Source organism: Humulus lupulus, chromosome 8, assembly GCF_963169125.1.
Source record: "Humulus lupulus chromosome 8, drHumLupu1.1, whole genome shotgun sequence".
Classification (NCBI taxonomy): Eukaryota; Viridiplantae; Streptophyta; class Magnoliopsida; order Rosales; family Cannabaceae; genus Humulus; species Humulus lupulus.
Genome location: NC_084800.1, coordinates 141,098,299 through 141,119,423, shown reverse-complemented (window position 1 = coordinate 141,119,423; position 21,125 = coordinate 141,098,299). Strand labels below are relative to the sequence as shown.

Here is a 21,125-nt window from a genome sequence, read left to right as displayed (position 1 = left end):
ACTCAATATGCCTCATTAATAACCATGCATGTTACATACTGAGTGAAGTTTTCTTACCTCTGGTTCGAGCGTGAAATAATATAAGAACAACCCTTGAGAATGATCGATCCTTTGGTCCCTTAGCGGTCACCTAGTCATAACCAAATATGGAATTCTATCAATAAAATCAATAATAAAAGGTTCGTGATCTAAACCTCACTCCTGGGACCTCGAATCCTACTAACACGATTAATAAATTCAGTCTCGAGCCTTAAGAATTGAAACCCCGAGCCAAAAACCCTTAACAGTGCCCAAAAGAGTACCCTGGAAAAACAAGGTAGCACTCAGCGCTGCCCCCCAGGCACTATGGTACTACAACCAGAGCTGCCATGCCTTGGACAACGCTGTAGTGCCCATCCCTGGGTGCTGTAGCGCCAGAACCAGGGTGTTTCAGCCTTGGTTTTTCCCGTTCGAGATCTCCAATTTCCAAACTTCAAATACTAATTCCAAACCTCTACCAAACTCACAAATGAACCCAAAAACCCATTCTACAAGTCTTAGGCATCATAACCCAATCAAACTTTCCCTTGGTCAAATGACCAAAATGACCATAGGTTAAATAAGTTCCTTTCAAGCCAGCAAGGGAAAAATCATCCTTTCACGTCTATCTCATTAATTATAATTAACGTCCTCAAATTTCTGTTATTCCCAATATTCTCAAATTCTAATAAAGCATATCCCATTACCCTTTAATTCCTGGTAATGTACTAATCATTAAATTATCCCGAGACTCACCCCGAGCACCGAAATTAACCCCGTTATGACCAAACTGCTAACTTGCATTCAAAGATCGTCTCATGCCGAATAGCTCAAACAAATCCACTTTATAATGTGGCCTCATCAATAAATTACCAACATGCATGAAAATATACAAATATGCCCTCAACGGGCCAAATTACCAAAATACCCTTATAATGAAAAATGGACTCACATGCATGCATTTATCATCATATAATAATATAATTCACATAATCATGCATATAATCATTTAATGGCCTAATAAATCAATCATGGCCCTCTCAGCCTTCTAATCCGGCCATTAAACCTCATTAGGGATTTTGGGGCCTTACAGTCTTCGATAGTCCTTGTGCTCGGAGATTTAGATGGGGAAGAATCACTATTTGGAGGAGTATCACTTGGCTTAAGGTGCGAGGAGTCGGAATCTATTTCTCTGTCACCTCAGTTGTAATGATTCATCTACAAAAAAATAAGGGGGAGGTGAGTAAACCAAACAGAAAGTGTGTGCAAATTGAGAAAAATTACATACTGGAGAAAAAATTTAAGTTTGCCTGGACAGTGTGTATCTTTTCCTTCATAAAGAAAAATTACTACCCAATGAAAAACTTTAGTTTTTTCCGAGCAGTGTGCATTTTTCTATAACGAATACTAGTTGTTCGCTGGGAAAACTTTAGTTTTATTCAAGCAGCAAGAACGACGTCTATAAGCAAAGTTTGAATGAGCAGAAGGTTTTTATATAAAAAAAATGATTTTGCTACTCGGTGGTGGCAAAACACAACGTTCTATCCGAGGATTGTGACAAGCAAATAAAAAAGTGCATTTCAAAGGTTTTGCAAATCTTCTCAAAGAATATTCAATGTTCTTCAAAGGCTTAAGAACCCAAAAAATTAAAGTTGGGATTTTGGGTCATTTTTCATAAAATTTCAACAAATCGGAGTTAAAATTGGCTAATCCAAAGCCTAGGCTACATCAAATCAACAACAAAAATCCTATTTCTACATAGATTTGTCCAAGAATTTTTCAAAAATTTTGAGAAGGGGGTTTCGAATTTCTGAGGAATATAACAAACTTTCTTCTAAATGTTTAAGCGAAACATGCTGGAAAATAAGTGCAAACTTTGAGAAACTTACCCAAAGGGATGATGGAAGCCTTGGATTTGTGAGGGATGCGTCAAAATGGCTTGAAAAATGCTACGCATCGTCAGGTTTGAGAGAGCATCGGTAAGGAGAATGAAAAGTTTTTTGGTTTTTGGTCTATGAAGAAGATAAAAGAGAAGTGGGGTACTGTGGAAAAATATACTGGCTTTTTATCTTCTCTCTCACATTTTCCCATGACTTGGGAAACATGTAGCCATCATTTCCATGAACAAGAAATGCAATCATGGGTTATTAAAAAAGCGAGAGAATACTGAAAGCCATTTTTTTGGAATGTGGAACACAAAAGGTATCAAAATTAATAGAGAATTACCACGTGGGTTTTTCATGGAGATTGTTGTTTGGATATCCACTGACGAAATATAATGGTTGGTCAAACATTCACTCCTTTTGAAAGATGCTGGTCGAGCAAAATATTTTTGGACTGCTCAGATAATTTCTGCCCAAGAAAAGTTTATCATATTTTAAATACATACGATAAACTTGGGGGCAAATGTTATACTTAAAAATTCAATTTAATAACGTGGAAATTTGAAGTGACATGTAGCAATACATTTGTACCAAGTGGCACATTGATGATAAAAAAATGTGCCAACCAGAGGGAATGTAAGGGATTAGAAAATGCTCTACTAGGCAAAACTTATATGCCTATCACTGGTCAGAGAGTTGTCAACCAGTGAGTGCAAGAGTGGTTGCCTCTGTTCGAGAACATGCCGACTATAGACTTCAAAGGAGCATCTCAGAAACATGTCGACCAGAGACTTCAGAAGAGCATCTCAAGAACTTACTAACCAGTAGGTTCTCTAGCAGCAGTTCAAGAACTTACTAAACATTAACTTTCTAGCAGATCCCAGGAACATTCTCGACCAGAAATGTTTGTAACTGCTGGAGGATTTTTCTCAGATATCCCGAAATAATAGCATATTTTGTTGTATTTTGAATTTGATTAATATTTTGAATTATTTTATTAATTAAATGTAGTTGAAATGACTGGTGACTGAGTCAAGACTCAGGGCTCATTTTGTACGATCCATGCGCCTATAAATACATGGCTCATGGCTTCATTTGGAGGACTTTTGGATTGAAACCCGACTCTCTAGAGAAACTCTGTCAAAATATTCTCTAACTTGCACTTGAGAAACTCAATTGGCCAAGGTTTATCTAATCTCAAGTGTAGGTTGGCATATATAAAAACACTAAGTGGATTAGGCAATTATCAATTCTTTGGGGTTGAACCACTATAAAACTCTTGTGTCGTTTGTTTTCTATTCAGTGCTATTTTATTTTCTATCGTTTTTGTGTCTACTCGTCATTGGCCAAAACGATGGTCAACACTAGTCATGATCAATACATATATATATATACATTAAATCAACACACACAAGGAAAAAGATATTACCTCTTGGAGCCTATCAAGATTCCTTGAGTCTTTTAGTATAATCAACGATTTTCCTATCCAATGAAGACTCACACCTTAGCCTTCCAAGTAGTTCCACTAACGCACAAGGACATGTGTGGGCACATAGGATTCACAGGTTGATTATTTAGGCTCTCTAGATGTTCTCAACACATGAGATCTAGAGAGTTTGGAGAATAGAGAAAGCTAGTACAAAGTTCTAGAATTTTCAGGCCTAGAAAATTCTATCGACACTTTTCTAAGAATGTATGATAACAAAGATAACAATTGATTAAAAGAATCACTTCTTTTTAGGTTTATAAAGATAAATACAATAATTTTATTTTTATTTAAATTTATTAATTCAAATTGATCAATTATAACATAATTTAATTATTTATTTAAATCAAATTTAAAATTAATAATCAAATATTTATATAAACAAATAAATTTGAAATTCAAAATTCAAATCTCAGGGATAGTGTGCACCAAAGTGGCGCCACTCACCATGCGAGACAGTGAGTGGCGTGAGCCACTATATAGCCACCCTAAGTTTTCTCATTTCTTTATTCCCAAAATATATTTATTCCCATAATAAATATCAATTAATTCAAAATTAACCTTATCTTAAAATACTATCAGTTTGAATAATTATCTTATAATAGAACAATAATTAACTCTCTCAAATATTAATCCTAACACTGATTAATATTTATTTTAACTAATATAAACTTTTTAAAATAAAAACAAATTATTTAAATAATTAATTAATTTATAATCAATTAATTGTACATAATTATAACACAATTATCACTTTTCCTTGGAAAATAAATATCTTTGCAATTTACTCATTTTCTCCATTAATCTTGCATGTGACATCCTTACCCTTGACATTGTAGGACAAAGGCAACTTGGGGACTATGAACCAATAATATGAAACTCCAATCAATTAGATTATTAATTAAACTCTTTAATTCAATAATATTATTTATTAATTCCATTATTACTCCACTATAAATATGGAATTGCACTCTAAGTAATTATAGACTTATATTTACAGAGTTTTCTCTTGTAGTTCATTGATGTAATCAATAAATGTAGTTATGTCCTCCATTTATTGGTCCACTAATTAGAGCTGGTCAAGAATTATTTTTTTACCCTTCTAATTACATCTTATTCCTGAAGTAACATTAATTCACCAGTGAATAATTAATCTATAATCATGTTATACATTTAAGCTCAATTACTATTCAGTCACAGAATTAACCCTTAAGGGAACCAATATTCGATCTGTTAGAAAAGCATGGATTCCTTTATTATAATATCATGTTTCCAGCCATTCATGATATTGAATCTCCAAAACAAAATTCACTAGCCTCATTATATCAAGAGACCGTAACGAATGAATCAAAAGATCCAATAAACATAAACATGAGTTCATGATAACTCAAGATTTTGACTGATATACAAATGATCATCTATTAAGATATGAATTAAATCTTTATGGAAAATGGTAAGTTTATAAAGATATTTAACTCACATCGGTCATGTCATATATAATCACTATTATGTAAAACACCTTTACCAAGAAGTCTATCCACATTAGTAATTCAAATTTAGATTAGTCGCATCTCATATGCTTAGTAAACCGTACTTGCAGCCATTCATTAAAGATTTCATACTTTAATATGTTGCTGACTATTTTATTCATTATATATGACCTTAATTCTCTTGTACGCATACAAGATCATATTCTCATAAATGAATATGAAATTTTATGATATTTATATAAATTATTCAAACAATAATTATAACATTCAAATAAAATAAGAACGTACTTTTATTTAAATAAAAAATGTCTTTTCACATGCTTTTAGGGCACAAACCCTAACAATCTCCCACTTGCCCTTAAAGCAAGTCAGGCATCTCTCTCAATCCCATATTGCGTACATGACCCATAAAAGACTTTGAAGGAAGTTTCTTGGTGAATAGGTCTGCTAGGTTTTATTCTAATACTATCTTCATAACTGTCTCTTACCAGATGGTATTTCATTTCGATATGCTTTCCTCTTTTGTGGCTTCTAGGTCCCTCTGAGTTAGTTACCGCTCCACTGTTGTCACAATACAAGATTAGTGGCTTCTCCATATCTGGAACTACTTCCACATCAATGTAAACTTTCTGAGCCAACCCATTTCCTTATCTTCTTCACAAGCCACTATATACTCGGCTTCCATAGTTGAATTTGCAGTACTGGATTGTTTGATATTTCTGTTGGTAACTAGTTTACCATATGCACAGCGAAAAGCACGAGGTGTTGGGCCCAAAGATTTCAAAATATTTTATTTATACAAACTTTAAATAATTGAAAACATTAATCATACAAAAATAAAAAGATGAGGATTTACCAATTGAAGAACTATCAAGAATCCTTGCTATCTTTTTGTATCTCCAACGAACATCCAATACAAAGCAGTTCTTTAAAATACTCAGACCAAGATCTTTCAAGATGTATCTCAACACCTTAAGATGTGTGTGTGGGCACATAGAGTAATGGTAGGAAAATATTTCATATTCATAAGTTATCTTCAACACATGAGATCTTGGAATATTAGGTCTGAGACAAATTTTAGGAATCGGAAAATATTAAGATATATTTTCTCTCTCTTGAATATTTTGAAATATTACGTATCTTATGAAAACTATATTATCTTATAGATGTGTGTGGGCATGATGTGGCGTTCCTGGTTCAGTGAGTTGGGATTGAATTCCATGCTCACATGGGTGGTCCTCAAATTCATAATCCAGGTACTCTCCTCCTCGATCAGATCGAAGTACTTTCAGTGATTTACCTAATTGCTTTTCAGCTTCAACTTGGAATTCTTTAAACTTTCGAAAAGTCTATGATTTCTTTAGAATCAAATATAGGTAACCATATCATGAATAATCATCAATGAAGGTGATGAAATATTCAAACTCTCATCTTGCTTGCACATTAAGTGGTCCACACACATCAATGTGTACAAGTTGGAGTGATTCTATGGCTCTTGAGCATTTTGTAGAGAAAGGTCTTTTGGTCATATTGCCTTCCAGACAACATTCACTGACTGGAAGAGAACCAACAATTAATTCTCTTAAAGGTCCCTCCTTTGCTAGTATGTTAATTCCATCCAAACCAATATGGCCCAATCATAATTGCCATAGATATGTTTTACAATCGGAATCAATCTTTTGACGTTTAATGGACCTTGGGTTTGGAACTTTAAACATTTCAGATTTGTATATAGATCACTCGTTTGCTTTATGTTTAGACAGCCTATCATCGGATTTTGCATGACATATTTCAATACCAGATCTTGAGACAACAATTGAATTATTATTGAAATAAATATCAAAACCTTGTTCATGCAACATAGAAACTGAAATTAAGTTTCTAGTAAATCCAAGAATAAAATAAACATTGTCCAAAACAAGAAATTTATTTTTATCGAATTCCAAACGAGTTGTTCCAACAGCTTTGGCAGAGATGACTTGACCACTGCCGACCCTCATAGTCACCTCCTCATTAGCAAGCTCCATCGAAGAACTAAGAATATGTTAAGAAAAGCAAACATGATTAGTGACCAGAATCAACAATCCAGGATGATGTATCATCTCCCACTAAGTAGGCTTCTAAACAAGTATATCATATTTACCTTTCTTCTTCTGTTTAGGTCTGAGAGATACTTAGGACAGTTTTTCTTCCAATGACCCTCAACTCCACAATGAAAGCATGTCCCCTTGGGTTTCTTTTTCTTGGAAGTTTTGTTATCCTTATTCTATTTGTTCTCCTTGCTTTTAGATGACTTTTTAGGCTTTTTTTCATGTTTCTCGTTGTCCTTATCATTAGATTTCTTTATCTTCTTATTTTTTCCCTTTTGAAGAGGAAGGTTTAGAATCAGAAATATTTTCTTCTTCTCTTTTGAATTACTCTTATTGAGTGATTTGAAAGTCTTCAACACATTCAACAACTGAGTCATATTATACTCCAACTTGTTCATAACATAGTTTGTAGTAAATGTGGAAAAAGTTGGTGTGAGCGATTCAAGTATCAAACTAACTTGAGTCCTATCATCAATGGTTGCTCCATGAACTTCCGCATCATGCAATGTATTGATCATCTTTAGAACATGTTCTCTAATAGAAACTCATTTTTTCATTCTCATGTTCATAGAGGCTCTAGTAGCCTCATGTTTGCGTTGATTGGCCTGCTGTCCAAACATGGCTTGAATAGACTCCAATATTTCATATGCAGTCTCGATGTCTTCATGCTTGTTTCTGAGTACATCACTCATACAAGCAAGCATGTAGCATTTAGCCTTGTTGTTGGATAAAATCCAAGCAACATACTTATCCCTTGCATTTTTGGGAGCAGTGGTAGTAGATACCTCAGGATATTTCTCAGTAAAGACAAACTTGTGGTTTTCACAAATCAACACAATGTTCATGTTTGATTTCCAGTTCATAAAATTATCACCAGTGAGATTTTCATTTGCAAGTAAAGCAGTAACAGGGTTTGAGTTATTCATCATTGCTGAAATAAATAAATAAAATAAGAAATGAATTAAGCACATATTATGAATATCAATAACTTTTTGGAATAGTGAATACGATGCATGAATGAAACAAATTTAAATAACACATAATAACAATTATTACTAATTTTGTAATAATTTAATTTGAAAATTAATGGACCAGCCTTAGGGTAGGTCAGACTAATCTCAAATTAATTTTAAGGCAATTCTTAAATCCATAAGTGAAAACATAAAATCAACTATTTTCTCTTTTGACTTACGAAAAACCGCTAGTTTGGTCAAGATTAACTAGTCCGCTCGAAAGCCTAGTTAATCTTTGTAAGTGTAACTCATTATTTTAGATTAATGACTTAACTTAAGTGTGTTCCTTAGGGTCATTCAAACTTGAAATACACCATACAATCCTATTCTTATAAATAAGTTAACCTTGAATAATAACACAGTGAGTAACCTTCCTTAGGGGGATGCAAACAAAGGCGCCTCGAGGCCCATTCAATGAAACATCGGCGTTAACTAATAATGGAGACTATAGGAGTTATTGTTATGACTCCTGCTCCCACTCACTATTTTAGAATATGTGTTTTCTCAAAACATCCTATGCTTTTTAATTAAATTAATCTAATTAATTTACCAAATTATATTCTAATAATTACTAATCTCATTAAGTATTTAATCATTAAACAAGATTTAATCATATCACTAAATAGGCCCTTAAATATCTAGTCAATAAATGCTCTAATTATTAAGAATATCATTTGTTATCTAATAAAATTAATTATTAAATAGGTGTTTGAAATTAATACTTAAAAACAATTTACTGCTTTGTTCTAGATTAATCTAGATAAATTATATGATTCATTTAAAGCATATAATCAAAGAGGATGTTTCCTAATTCAATCATGTTTCTACTCGATATGAGATGTATGCTTGAATTATATATATTGTGTGGGTAATATGAATGACATGTTATAATGTCAGACAATGTTATTAAACACTTAAAATGCATTCAAACATTTAAATAAATAAATAAAAGCAATAAATAAGTAAATAAATGTGAGTCGGGTGTTTTGGGTATTTCTAGAAAAATAAAACACTTGCAATAATTTGCAAAATAAATAGAAATAAAACCAAGGCATCATGAAGAATCTCCATCTCCATCTTTTGGGTCTTCTATTATTTTTTTGCCATCTAGCCCAAATTTGAATTATAAATGACTTCAATAATTTTAAACAATCTTTTAAAAATATTGAACTTGGCTGATAAAAGCCTAATTAGTCATATAGGTCCATTTAGAACCTGTGCCACTTAATTCAAAATTTAATTAGAATTTTAAAATTCCAATTAACAATTTTTAGGTCAAGCCCACAAATTCAAGGAAACCAATAATCACTCCAGGGCTCGGGTAAAGAGCCAAGTGAGTTAAGGTTTTCAATTTGGGGCTTGGGTTGGTGGGGCACCTCAAAGAGCCACCAAGCCACAAAGGCTCGGGCATGCAAGGTAGCAGAGCGCGGCTAGGCACGCTAGGCAGCAAGGCACACAAGCTGCGCTGAGAGCCAAAAGGCTCGGCAGGCTCGGTTGGGCACGACAGGGGCGCCGAGACGCATGAGCGTGCACGCCAGGGGATGCGAGAGGAGCGTCAGAGGCGTTGGGGAGACGTGGGGCTGGGTGCCTGGTGCACAGGCAGCTACGGGCATGCGACAGGGCGATGGGGCTATTGGGCATGCAATAGTCGTTGGCGCAGGGGCTCGGCGTACCGCGAGGGTATTGCCACCCTTGGGGATTGGGGCTCAGGATTTTACACTTTCGAAATTAAGCATACTATTGGAAAAAATTACATTACAAAAAATCTTATGCCTCATATGGCTTCCAATTTTGTAGATCTAGAGAAAGAAGAACAATTCCTAAACCCAAAACATCATATAATTTATGACTCTTAAGAATAACCATTCATCAAAATAAACATCAACCCATTCAATACATATTAAAATAATATAAGAATGCATATTATACCCACACAAGAATTAATGCATGCATAGATTAATGACTGCTCTAGTACAAATTGTTGGTAACTAGTTTACCATATGCGCAACCAAAAGCACAGGATGTTCGGCCCAGAGATTTCAAAAATATTTATTTAAACAAACTTTCAATAATCAGATCCATTAACATGAAAAAAATTAATCAAATAGAATTAAAAAGATGAGCATTTACCAGTTGAAGAACTATCAAGAATCATTGCTATCTTTTTGTTTCTCCAATGAACATCCAATCCAAAGCAGTTCTTTAAAATACTCAGACCAAGATCTTCCAAGATGTATCTCTACACCTCAAGGCGTGTGTGGGCACATAGAGTAATGGTAGGAAAATATTTCTAATTCACAAGATATTCTCAACATATGAGATCTTGAAATATTAGGTCTGAGACAGAGTTCTAAAACATATTTCAAGGATTGGAAAATATTACGATATATTTTCTCTCTCTCTTGAATATTCTGAAATATTACGCATCTTATGAAAACTTTATTATCTGGTAGATTTATAAGAGAATTATTTAAATTCCCAACTATAAATTTATTATTATTAAATAAATAAAAGAAAAATATCAATATCCAATCTTGATAAGTTACTATAGCTACACGCCAACTACATTTGATGGTCTGTGATAGGCGCGTAACATCCCTATTTCTTGGGATGTGTTCCAAACAATTTCCTTTTAATTATCATAAATATATTTTCACATTTATTTAAATAAATAAAATTAATTATTCCAATTATTTAAATGCCAATTTCGAAATCCCCATTTTATTCAAAAATTCATTTAATTAAAATGTCAATTTCAAAAATTGCCACATTAATTAAATAATTTATCTCAATTACATATTTGACCCTGAAGAACAAATTTCTTCCAAATATGCTTTTATCTTGATTTTTCACAATTTCCACTATTACATTCAATAGTGTTGATAGAGCCATCTCGAGGAGCTATGGACCTGTAATTTCAAGCTCCAATAAATTTAGATTATTAATTAAAACTCTTTAATATAATAACCTTAATTTATTAATCTCAATATTATTCCACTAAAAATATGAGACTGCACTCTTGTAATTATAGACATATATTTATTGAGTACTTTTAAATATATAAAAAATGTTCATCGATTTAATCATTACATACAATTCAATCCTCTATTAATGGTTCATAACTAAAGTAGGAATTAATTACATTTTAACCACTTTAATTATATCGTGTTTCCTTAAGTACCATTAACTTTACTAGTGAGGGTTAATTCAAAATCTTGATTTATGAATTTGAGCTCAATAACCTTTCAGTTTCAAAAGTCAACCCTTAAGAAAACCATTATTCAATTCCTCTAAAAAAATGTATAGATTCCATATCTGTATATTATATCCTCAGCCATCTACATCAATGAGTTCCAAAAAAAAAAAATCAACCTGATCATTCTAACAAACCATAATGAGTGAATCAAAGAACTTATATGACATAAACGCGAGTTCATAATAACTTCAGGATTAAGATCAATTTGTATATGATCATTTTATTGATATGTTAAATTAATACTTATTGTGTCTCGTTCATGTATAACCACTTTATACAAAGTACCTCTTCTAATATGTCCTATTACATTAGTAATCCAGATCTAGACTACATGTATTCATAATAATAGTGAAGCGTACTTACAGTATTTCATCCAAAGATTCCATATAACTTTGTTTTACTGCGAACTATTTAAATTCATTCCCTACAATCTTAATCCTATCGTACCAATACAAAATTGTAGTCACAACAACGAATTTGGAAATTTTCTGATATTCATATAATATTATTCTAATAATAATAATAAATAATAAATATACGCTAAAATTCATTTCATAAAACATTGTTCAATACATATGCTTTAAAGGTCACTAATCTCAACAATTTCTCCAAACTACAGATCCTCCACAAAGAATGAATACTGACCCAGATGTCGATTTACGACTTTCTTTGTCTGATTAGAAATCAGAATCAATGTATCCAGTAGGTTTTAACTCACCCCCTGAATATACAAGCATATAATCTCTCATTCTCCGAAGATACTTGAGAATGCTCTTAACTGCAATCCAGTGTTCCAAACCAGGATTTGATTGATAACAGCTTACAATTCCCACCGTATAGCATATGTCGGGCCTAGTACACAACATAACATACATAAGACTCCCAACTCTTGAAGCATAGGGACACTTTCTCATGTCCTCTTCTTCCTAAGGTGTCTTTGGAAATGGTTCCTTGGAAAGAGTAATTCCATGTCTGGTCAGTAACTGACCTTTCTTGTAATTTTCCATTGAGAACCTTTCAATCGCATTTTCTACATAATTTTCTTGAGAAAGCACCAAGAGCTTGTTCTTCCTATTCCTTATGATTTTGGATTCCCAAAACATAGCTCACTTCTCCCAAATCTTTCATTTGAAACTTTTCAGCTAACCACTTCTTCATGTTTGACAGTGTCTCTACATCGTTTCCAATGAGAAGAATATATTCCACATAAAGAACTAAGAAACCACTACTTTACATTTGACTTATTTATATACACATGCTTCATTGGCATTATGTTCGAAGTCATATATTTTAATTGTCTCATCAAAGGTAATGTTCCAAGATCTAAATGCTTGCTTCAATCCATAAATGGATTTTAGCAACTTACACATCTTATGATCTTCCCCCTTTCTTCACGAACCCTTCTGGTTGTACCATATAGATACTCTCATGACAATAGCCATTAAGAAAAGCCATCTTGACATCCAACTGCCATATCTCATACTCATAGGCGGCATCCATGGATAAGAGGATGTGTATGGACTTTAGCATGGATATAAGAGAAAATGTCTCTTCATAATCAACACCCTCTCTCTGAGTGTAACATTTGGCTACAAGTCTTTACTTAAAAGTCTCTACTTTCTAATCTGCACCTCCTTTCTTCTTGAAGATCCATTTGCACCCAATGGGCCTGACATCTTCAAGTGGGTCTACAAGTTCCCAGAAAGAATTGGACTACATTAATTTCATTTCTTGGTTCATGGCCTCTTCCTATTTTCCCTTTTCAGGATCTTCTATTGCCTCCTTAAAGGTCAATGGGTCGTCCTTGTCTGTGTCAAAAATAAGGACGTGTGCCTCATGTTCATAACAAACATGTTGTCTCACAATCCACCCACTACGACGTTGCACTGGGGCTTCATTTTTAGGAAAAGTGGTCTCTCTAGTTTGTCGTTTATTATTTAATGATGATGATGAGCTGTGAGTTCCTCCAAAACTACCTTGCTCTGAGATTTATAGTTAGTCATATAGTCATGCTCAAAGAAGGTCGCATTTGTTGAAACAAATACTTTTTGGTCCTTTTGACTATAGAAATAACTACCTCGTGTCTCTAGAGCATAGCCCGTGAAAATGCACACTTCAGACCTTGAGTCAAGTTTCCCTGACTTAGGTCTAAGAACATGAATAGGACAATCCCAAATACGAAAATGGCGCAAACTAGGTTTGTTACCATTCCACAACTCTTGTGGTATCTTGTTTATAGTCTTAGATGGGAGTACATTAAAAAGATGAATAGCATGTCCCTAGAATGAGAAAGGAAGAAATGAATAGCTTAACATAAACTTGACCATGTCCAACAAGGTCTTGTTTCTTCTCTCTGAAACACCATTTTTTTGTGGCATTCCAAGTGTGTGAGTTGGGATAGAATACCATGCTCCAGCATGAAATATTTGAATTCTAAATCCAAATAATCTCCACCTTGACCTGATCGAAGTATTTTAAGCGTCTTACCTAACTAATTCTTAGCCTTAGCTTTGAAGTCCTTAAACTTGCCAAAGGTTTCTGACTCCCTAAGCATTAGGTAAGTATGACCATATCTAGAGTAATTTTTAATGAAAGTGGCAAAGTACTCATAAACATCTCTAGCCTATACATTAATTGGACCACACACATCATTGTGTACACGGTATAATGGTTCTTTGGATCTATTTCCTTTCCCTGAGATATGGTGTTTGATCATTTTCCCTTCTAGACAGGATTCATAATTCAGAAGAGTTCTAACAGTTAGTTCTCAATGATCCAACTTTTGTTAACCAGTTTATTCTGTCTAGACTAATATGACCTAGTATTAGATGTCATATATATGTGTCATCATCTTTTGAAGTTTTTGTCTTTTGTTACCTTTTGGTTTAGGTACTTTAAATAACTCAGAGTTATTTAGTGATCGTTCATTTGCCTTGAGCATATACAATCTGTTTGTTTGTTCCACATCACAAATCTTGAAACCATTCTTTGAAATAAAAATCACATTATTATTAAAGAAACTAATGTTCTAAAAAAACAGGAATAAAATAAACATTATTCAAAATAAGAAAATTGTTCACAAAATATGAACAGACTGTTTCCAATGCTCTTGCTGACACGAGTGCTCCACTTCCAACTCGCATAGTCACCTCGCCATCAGCATGTTCCCTTGATGACTCAAGTATATGCATTCAATGACCCAGGATGACATATCGTCTTCAACTACACAAGCTTCAAGTACAAACAAATCCGATTTACCTTTCTTTTGCAGCTCAGTAAGATACTTTTTATAATTTTTCTTCCAATGACCTTCAACTCCGCAGTGGAAACACTTTCCCTTTGGTTCCTTCTTTTTGGAGTTTTGTCATTCTTGTTCTCCTTGACTTTTGGTGCCTTCTTGCCTTTCTTGGACTTCTTGCCCTTACTCTTTTCATTGTCATTGTTCTTCTTCCTCTTCTTGGTTTTATCCTTAGAGGATGAAAGCTTCTCCTCTGTGACATTTTCCTCTGCCTCTGTAGTTATTGTTTTGTTAAGAGACTCAAATGTCTGCAGTTCATTCAACAACTAGGTCATGTTGAACTCCAACTTATTCATAATATAGTTGGTTGTGAATGTAGAGAAAGCAAGAGTGAGCGATTCAAGTATGATGCTTACTTGAGTATACTCATCAATGACAACTCCGTGTATTTATGCTTCATGCATCACGTTAATCATGCTTAAGACATGTTCACACACAAAAACACCTTTCTTCATCTTAGTATTCATGTAGGTTCTAGTAGCCTTGTGTCTACTTTAATCAGATTGCTACCCAAACATGGCCAACAGAGATTCCATTATCTCAAAAGAAATCTCCATGGGTTCATGCTTTGTTCTCAGAACATCATTCATGCTCACAAGCATGTAACACTTAGGCTTGTTTTTGGATAAATCTAGGCATCATATTTTTCCCGAACATATTTCGAGGAAGTGGCAGCGGGCTCTTCAGGACATTCCTTTGTTAGGACAAATTTATGGTTCTTACAGATCAACATAAAATTTAGATTTGACTTTCATCTTATAAAAATATCTCAATTAAGTTTTTCAAGTGAAAGTAAAGCAGTAATAGGATTGCCCACGTTTGACATTACTAAAAGAAATAACATAAAAAAATATTATGATTGAAAATAAATATCAATAAATTCAAAAAGTAAACATGACACATGAATGCAACAATTAAAACATATAAACTTAGCATTTATTATTCCACGATAAAACTACCCGACAATTAAAGTGTCACCTTAGGGTCGGTTAAGTTAATTTCAGACAACTTATAAGACACACTTATCTTTATTATTTAAAACTCAAAATAACTCATATTTTCTCTTTTAAAAATAAAGTATCGCTTGTTTGGTCAAGATACAATTATCCACTAAAAAAGCTTAATTGTATCTTTGTATGTGTAACCCATTATTTCAGAATTTGTGACTTAACTTAGAGAGTGCCGCCTTATTGTGGGTCTGTCAAACCTAAAATATATCATTCTTTCCTATCTTCGTGAGAAGCCAACATTGAGTGTGCGAGGTGTAGGAGTTGTCGCGTATGGGCGCGTGGGTGTAGGGTCTGGCACGTGTGGGCACTAGGCAGGCGCAAGGCCTGGGGCGCTGGACGTGGGGCTCATGGGGCTCTTGTCGTGTGCCTTAGCTGCATGGCTCGGGTCCCTCATCTTTGTGACCAAAATTTTTACAACCAAAATTAAAAAATTCTTATGCCCCATATGGCTTACACAAGATCTAAGAAATATTAAAATCAATTCCTAACCCAATAGTACCATATAATTAACTATCCATCATTCAACCATAAATTCAAAAAATATAACCATCCATTCAATATACATATCAACATAAATATATAAAAATGCAAGAAACTCACACTACATTAAATGTATACATATATGTAGACTACTCTGGTACCAAATGTTGGTATTAAATAGAATAAAATCAGGGATGCAGCTGAAGGTGGGGAGGGGGGATTTTTAAAAAAATATTAATATCGGTAAGGATCAATACATATATCTATACATCAAATCAACACACACAAGGAAAAAGAGATTACCTCTTGGAGTCTATCAAGATTCCTTGAGCCTTTTAGTATAATCAACGATCTTCCTATCCAATGAATCTCACACCTTAGCTTTTCAAGTTATTCCTCTAACACACAAGGACGTCTGTGGGCACGTAGGATTCACAAGTTGATTATTTAGGCTCTCTAGATATTTTCAACACATATGATCTAAAGAGTTTAGAGAAGAGGGAAGGCTTGTAGAGAGTTCTAGAATTTTTAGGCCTATAAATTATATCGACAATTTTCTGAGAGAGTCTGATAACAACATTAACAACTGGTTAAAAGAATCACTTCTTCTTAGGTTTATAAAGATAAATAAAAATATTGACACAGTTTTTCGCCAACAGGGTATTTAAGAAATAATAAGGTTGATTAGTGCTTAATAATAAACCAAAATATGAAATGAATTCACAAGAACACAAATATTTTTACGTGGTTCACTAGTTAAAATCTACCTAGTCCACGAATCTATATTATTGTTGTTTCTCTCACTATTTTGGCAGAGTTTCAGTATAATAGAATCATCGTCCCTTTTCCTGTCCAATATTCTCAGTATTTATAGAGAAATTCCATGGATAGTTTTGGGTAACCGCGTGAGTCAATCATGGATTTACATATTTATTACATTTAATACAAACAATTCCCATTTAGACTGGGATATGATTTGATCACAAAATAAATGGTCTCCTAATATCTGGAACATTAAACATGACAGGCTGGTCATAAATAATCGTATAAAAGTACCCGAGTCTTTAGGGATCCGCGGGTACCCAATATATTTTAATTATCACGAGCTGGATATCTCTAAGAGCTCGTACTTTGGCAGCCATTTGAATATCATGAGCTCGTGCTTCACAACCTTCATGTCTGTAGCTCGGGTTAAACCCAAGACGCCTAACACCATACGTGCCCATGTGAAACTGAAGTTGCTTATGTGGAAAATAAACAGATATCATTTCCTTGGTTATTTCTCTGTATATTTATTCGCCAGCTGTACCCGAGCTGAGTGAAGGACTCGTGTTGAAATTAGGGTACAACTTTTGCCCCCCAAGTCCCTGCTCGTGGTTCATGTCGTCACCCTCTAGCCTACACAGTAGGGACTTTTAGATTGCAGTTGCATTAAACCATGCCTACCCATTACTCGAGTACTGGACACGTGGTATACCACAATTGGCGTCTGTTCGGGTTTTGAGGTCTGCAATAATTGTCTTGTCACCTCTTTGTCGTCGTTTTGTCTTTTTAACCATGGCCTTTGGATCTTGTACTAACCAAATCGGATGGCCCAAATTAATTTATGTCATTTACGTATAAATAGGGTACGAAATTTTCAGGTTTCACCACCTTTCATTTGAAATTTTTCTATATTTCTGAATCCTTCTTCTTTCTCAGAAAAACCCAAAAATCATTCGTTGCACCCAATTACTCAGGAGTCTTCCAAGAACTTTGCCTTGCAAAGTCACTTCTTTTTATAAAAGAACATACTGTAAGTACCTCGTCTTTTAGTTTTGAAGAAAATTTTCTTTTACTAGTCTTCTTTTTTTTTTCTTTTTTCTTTTCACCATGCTCATCCGCACTTCACCGTAATCAATATTAAGCTATTTCCCAAATGTTTTTAGTAGATAGGCTTCAACTTAGATTTAATGAGTAGGTCCTAAAATATATTTGGAACTATGACATTCATAAAACTGGGTAATTTCTGGGTAAAGCTGGGTAGTCCATGGCGAATTTAGAAAATACCTATTTGTGATATAGAAGATGAAAAGTTTTTAGGGTCCAAACCAGGTTGCTTAGGGGTCACGCTTCTTGGGTGGTTTTGCACTAAACCGCCTCCCAAGGAAAGTAGTGGCCTGATATTCTGACACACAGATCCCTAAATATCAGGGGTCTGTTAGGAAACCGAGGCACGTAATTTAGGGTAGCGCGTGACATCACGCGATGGGGCCGAGGCTAACTTAGCTCGTACATCAAAAGTAAACCATTCCCCCCGTACTTCCGCATCGTAACCTTTAAATCCTCTTAGGTTGCCTACTAATTAGGTCGTTCTGTTCGTTAGGCGAACTGATGGCTCCCAAGAAGAACACACCGAAGAAGAACGCAACCAGCTTGTCCTCTTAGCATAAGAAAAAGGGGAAGGAGGTCACCCCTGAGTCTGCCATTCCCCACTTCGGTCCGGTGGTGGAAAAAGGAGGTAGTGGTTGACCCCAACTCCTACTTCGAGGCGAAAAGAATCGTACCCAAGATCACGACCCAGGGGAGGGTGAACTAGATCATGCTGAGCCACAACATCGAGGTTGAGACCGGAGTTCTCATTGCCTGACCTGCCTTTGAAGGGGAACAGAGCTGCTCTCCTCTCCAGGACGATTTTGCGGCTTAGAGTGATGAACACTTGAAGGCAGGTGCCTTCCTTCCCTTGGACCAATACTTCATAGACTTTTTTGAATTTTGTGAAGTTGGCTCCATTTCAGCTCCCCCTAAATTTTTATGGGCTTTTGGCGGGGCTGAAATACTTGTTTTCGACGCATCAATGGGAGGTCCCCACTCTGGCAGATATATTATATTTCTTTTGCCTCAAAGCCAGCCCAGAACAAAGAAGTCGAGGTGACGGGTTCTACTTTCTCACCAGATTTCCCAATTCTACTCCTGTCATCAAGCTCCCAAGCCACGCTAATGACTATAAAGACTTGTTCTTAATGTTGAACGGGTTCCGAAACTGTGAAAACAGATACTTCAACCATCCTCGTAAGTTCTTTATCCTCTGACCTCAACTCGGGAAATTGTATTCTTTCCAAGATATTTCCCTTGTACATGTATCAACTGAGTTTATTTCTCGTGCAACCATATTTGCGAGGATGGCGAAGTCCGCAACACTTGGGGGTCAGTATGAGAAATTTTCTACGCTGCCCTCAGTGAGAAGGACCATCGCCAGATCGTGAATAATGTCACGATGTTGGCGTGCCAGTTGATTGGCGAAGGCTAGACGTTGGCCTTAAAGACCCGAGCTACCCTCCCGGTAATCCACGAGCTCCCACCCTCTCAAAAAAAAGGCCTTGTCGTCCATCGAAGGCGAGGACGAGGAATAGGACGAAATGCCTCTTTTGCGAAAGATGCAGGTTACCGAGGCTATTTGGGAACCCGATTTAGAGCGAGCTACATCAGGGGCAACAGTCGGCCTCTCCGACCAAGGTAACCCATATTCTTATAGGGAACTAGATAGGGTTGTTGCCGATTTCAGGTTAGTTAGATTTATCCTAAATCATCTCATCCACCGTCATCCTCACAACCCAGACAGTAATATCACCCAGCTCCAGTGTGTAGACCACTTGGTGGTGCGTCATGACAATAGTTACCCTAAGGGCACCATTGTTGTCAATAATACCTTAAATTTTAGGTCTGCCATCTTTGAGGAGTATGGAACCAACCGTAGGACATGGCCTTCTCTGCTCCAGGGCGCCTTTGCCCTTGGATTTAAGCAGTACGTAGATGAGTCCAGCCCCGAGGTAAAACCAGAACCTAAACCTCCTAGGATTCAAGGAATACTAATCGTAGACTCTCCTTCTTCTCCAGTATCCCCAAGGCCAGAGGTCGTGATAATAGACTCCTCCCTTAGCCCGGAGGGTAGGATCTTTATTTATTTTCTTTCTATATGTTTTTTACTTTATTTGAGAACTAATCCCCTCTTGTTCTTTTCATGTGAAGAGATGGAACAAACCGGAGCTCCTGACCTCCATACTGCTTTCCAGACCGGGAAAACCGGCTCGGGCCCTGTCGTGAAGAGGCCCAGATTTATGAAAAAGGCCCCTCCGGCGGCGGGAAATGTCCCAAAATCCCCTGCTAAAGGGAAAGGCACGAGCTCGATAGCCTCGGTGTCTTCCGTTACTGAGAGGAGGATTCCTCCTCCTCCTCCACCTTGGTTCGTGCCTCCTCAGGATCAAGTAATACAAGCTGATCCTCCAACTCCCCCTGCCCCAGCTGTGACCATCCGAATACCTGTAGATCCCCAGGATCTAGAAAAAATCCCTAAAGCCTTTCGGAAAACCTTTACGAGATGGCAAGCCACATGGTGGGGCACACCTATAAGGCTAGCTCGAGTGACTTGAGGAATATCGGGAGCGGAGCTCAGAGAACATCCTAGAGTCAGCCCTGGGGATGAACCTTACAGTAAGTTATCCTTCCTTGGTGACATCTTTCTTTTTATCGCGTCTAAGGATATATCTGACTTGCCTTGTTATTTTCCAGTCTGCCCTGGCTCAATATCGCAGTATATCCTGGGCTAAGGCTAGAAATGATGAGCTCCAAGCCGAAATAAATGCCGCCAAGACTACCCTGATAGCTGCTCAAGAGGGCGAGCAGGCCGCCAAAGCTGCCTTTGCGGCTGCTCAAAATAGCGAGTATGATAGTTTGCTCTCACCTCATCCCAGGAAAGCGAGCAAGCTGGAAAGATTGCCTTGGATGCTCTCCAGGCTCAAACTGCACAACTCTAGGTCAAGGTTGATGAATCCAAAGCAAAAGTGCTCGAGGCCGAGGCCGTAGCCAAAGAAGAGAATGCGGCCTCACTGTCGTCCATGGAAGATATGTTGTACCATTGTTAGGCCTTTAACGAGGATGGGAACTTTTTTTCATGGCTCCCGCGCTGTGGGATCCATACCATTAAAAATTCAAGGCTCGAATCTTGTTAGAACCGTCAGAAATGAGGGATGCTTATGCGGCGGGCGAGCAGGAAGGCGAGGAGGTTACATCCTCAGAGCGACCTGGAGGAGGTCAATGACAATCTTTTTCCTTTTGTTTTTAT

The 21,125-nt window shown here is 36.0% G+C and overlaps 1 protein-coding gene across 1 annotated transcript; it reads right to left on the bottom strand.

Annotated features, from left to right (window-relative positions):
* Nucleotides 1–7,143: 7,143 nt before the first annotated feature.
* LOC133796116 (uncharacterized) lies at nt 7,144–7,485 on the bottom strand. Its single transcript, XM_062233598.1, has one exon. The coding sequence runs from the start codon at nt 7,483–7,485 to the stop codon at nt 7,144–7,146; it is 342 nt and encodes a 113-aa protein (XP_062089582.1).
* Between the last annotated feature and the right edge of the window lie 13,640 nt (nt 7,486–21,125).

Coding starts and splice junctions, on each gene's coding strand:
- LOC133796116 (XM_062233598.1), bottom strand. CDS start 7,485: ATGATCAATACATTGCATGATGCGGAAGTTCATGGAGCAACCATTGAT.